General features: G+C 61.2%; 1 protein-coding gene across 1 annotated transcript; it reads right to left on the reverse strand.

Moving 5' to 3' along the window:
- Positions 1 to 467: 467 nt before the first annotated feature.
- On the reverse strand, positions 468 to 1,343 carry CSF1 (colony stimulating factor 1 (macrophage); the record flags this gene model as incomplete). Its single annotated transcript, XM_009874948.1, has 3 exons — positions 468 to 645; positions 848 to 1,027; positions 1,281 to 1,343. Coding segments are annotated over 3 exons (421 nt in total), but the record flags the coding sequence as incomplete, so codon positions are not given.
- Between the last annotated feature and the right edge of the window lie 78 nt (positions 1,344 to 1,421).

Consider the following 1,421-nt stretch of genomic DNA (forward strand, 5'->3'; position numbering starts at 1 on the left):
GCGCAGCTGAGGTCACGAAACACGTCAGTGGCAGAGGCGTCCCGGCGCCTTGATTTCTCCGTGTTACGCTCAACCCGGGTGCTGGGGCTTTGAGACGAAGCCAAGCCTGATGCCTCCAACGGGCTGACAGAGATGCCTCCTTAATCCCCCTCAGCATCTCCCTCTGGCTTTGTTCCCAGCAGGATTCGGCCCAAACCCCACCTCCAAAGGGTGGCCAAGCCCCTTCTCTCAACCCCAAGCTTTTCCTGGACACAGAGCTCGCCGACACACCGCCAAGCCTGCCCCACGGGGACGGTCACCAGAGTAGCGACAGAGACCGGGACCGAGGCAGATACAGGCCATGCCCACGTGTGCCCACAGACGGGGACACGCGGCTGCCAAGCTGCTTCATGCAGGTGAGCCCAAGCCCCCCGTCTGCCCCCCCCAACCTGGGTTTGCTGGGTAAAGGCAAAACCTCGGCATCTCACCTGGGGAGGATTCGGCCTTCCTGGGTCCCGAGCAGGTCCTGCGGTAGACCTGGCTGCAATCCTTCTTGAAGGTCTCCTGGTTCTGCAGGAGCTGGTTGATGTCCTGGAAGAACTGCTTCACCAGCACCAGCATCTCATAAGGGGAGGTGGTGAACTCCTCGAAGCACTGCTGCGAGAGCTGCAGGAAGAGCCGGGCTCAGCATCAGCCCCAGGACCCGGATACTGCACCCAGGGCAGGGTTTGACCCCCTCCTAGGCTCCCCTGCCCACGCACGCCCCATCTCTGCCCACCCCAGGATGCTCTGGACACCCCATTTCACCCCAGGATGAGGGCTCAGACCCACACACATGACATGCCACGAGGTAGGGGACACCCCGTACCTCTCTCTCCTCGTCGTTCTCATCCTCGATGCAGGGGTCGACGCTCTCGTCGATGCGCTTGTACATCTTGCGCACCGCCTGCATCTTCTTGGCGTTGGCCGAGTTCTCCTTGAACTCCGTTCGCTTCAGGATCTTGCCCAGCAGAGGAAAAGCAGCTTTCACGTAGCAGACAGAGTCGTTCTGCGAGGACACCACCCAAAAAAGCGAGATGTTACCGCACGAGCGGATGCGGCAGCACCCAAGCTCGCCCTGCTTGGGGGAAACTGAGGCACGGAGCCACAAAAGGCCTCGCTATGGTCCTGCAGGCTGCCCAAACCACCTGGCCAGGCAGGATAGGTCCCTTCTGGGCTGCCTCCTGCAAAGGGCTGAGGAAGTGAGATTGGGGATGCAGGGAACCCTCTCATGGGCACCACCCAGCCCTGTTCCCACTCACCAACTGCATCTTATCGATGAACTCGAAGGAGACCCTGCCTGGGTGCTGCATCTGGGTGTCAGCCTGGAAGGACAGAGCAGGATGTCACCCCACAGCCCCAGGAGGGGGTATAACACAGCAGGAAGGGGCAGCAGAGCCACT

Source organism: Apaloderma vittatum, unplaced genomic scaffold (assembly GCF_000703405.1).
Source record: "Apaloderma vittatum isolate BGI_N311 unplaced genomic scaffold, ASM70340v1 scaffold42328, whole genome shotgun sequence".
Taxonomy (NCBI): Eukaryota; Metazoa; Chordata; class Aves; order Trogoniformes; family Trogonidae; genus Apaloderma; species Apaloderma vittatum.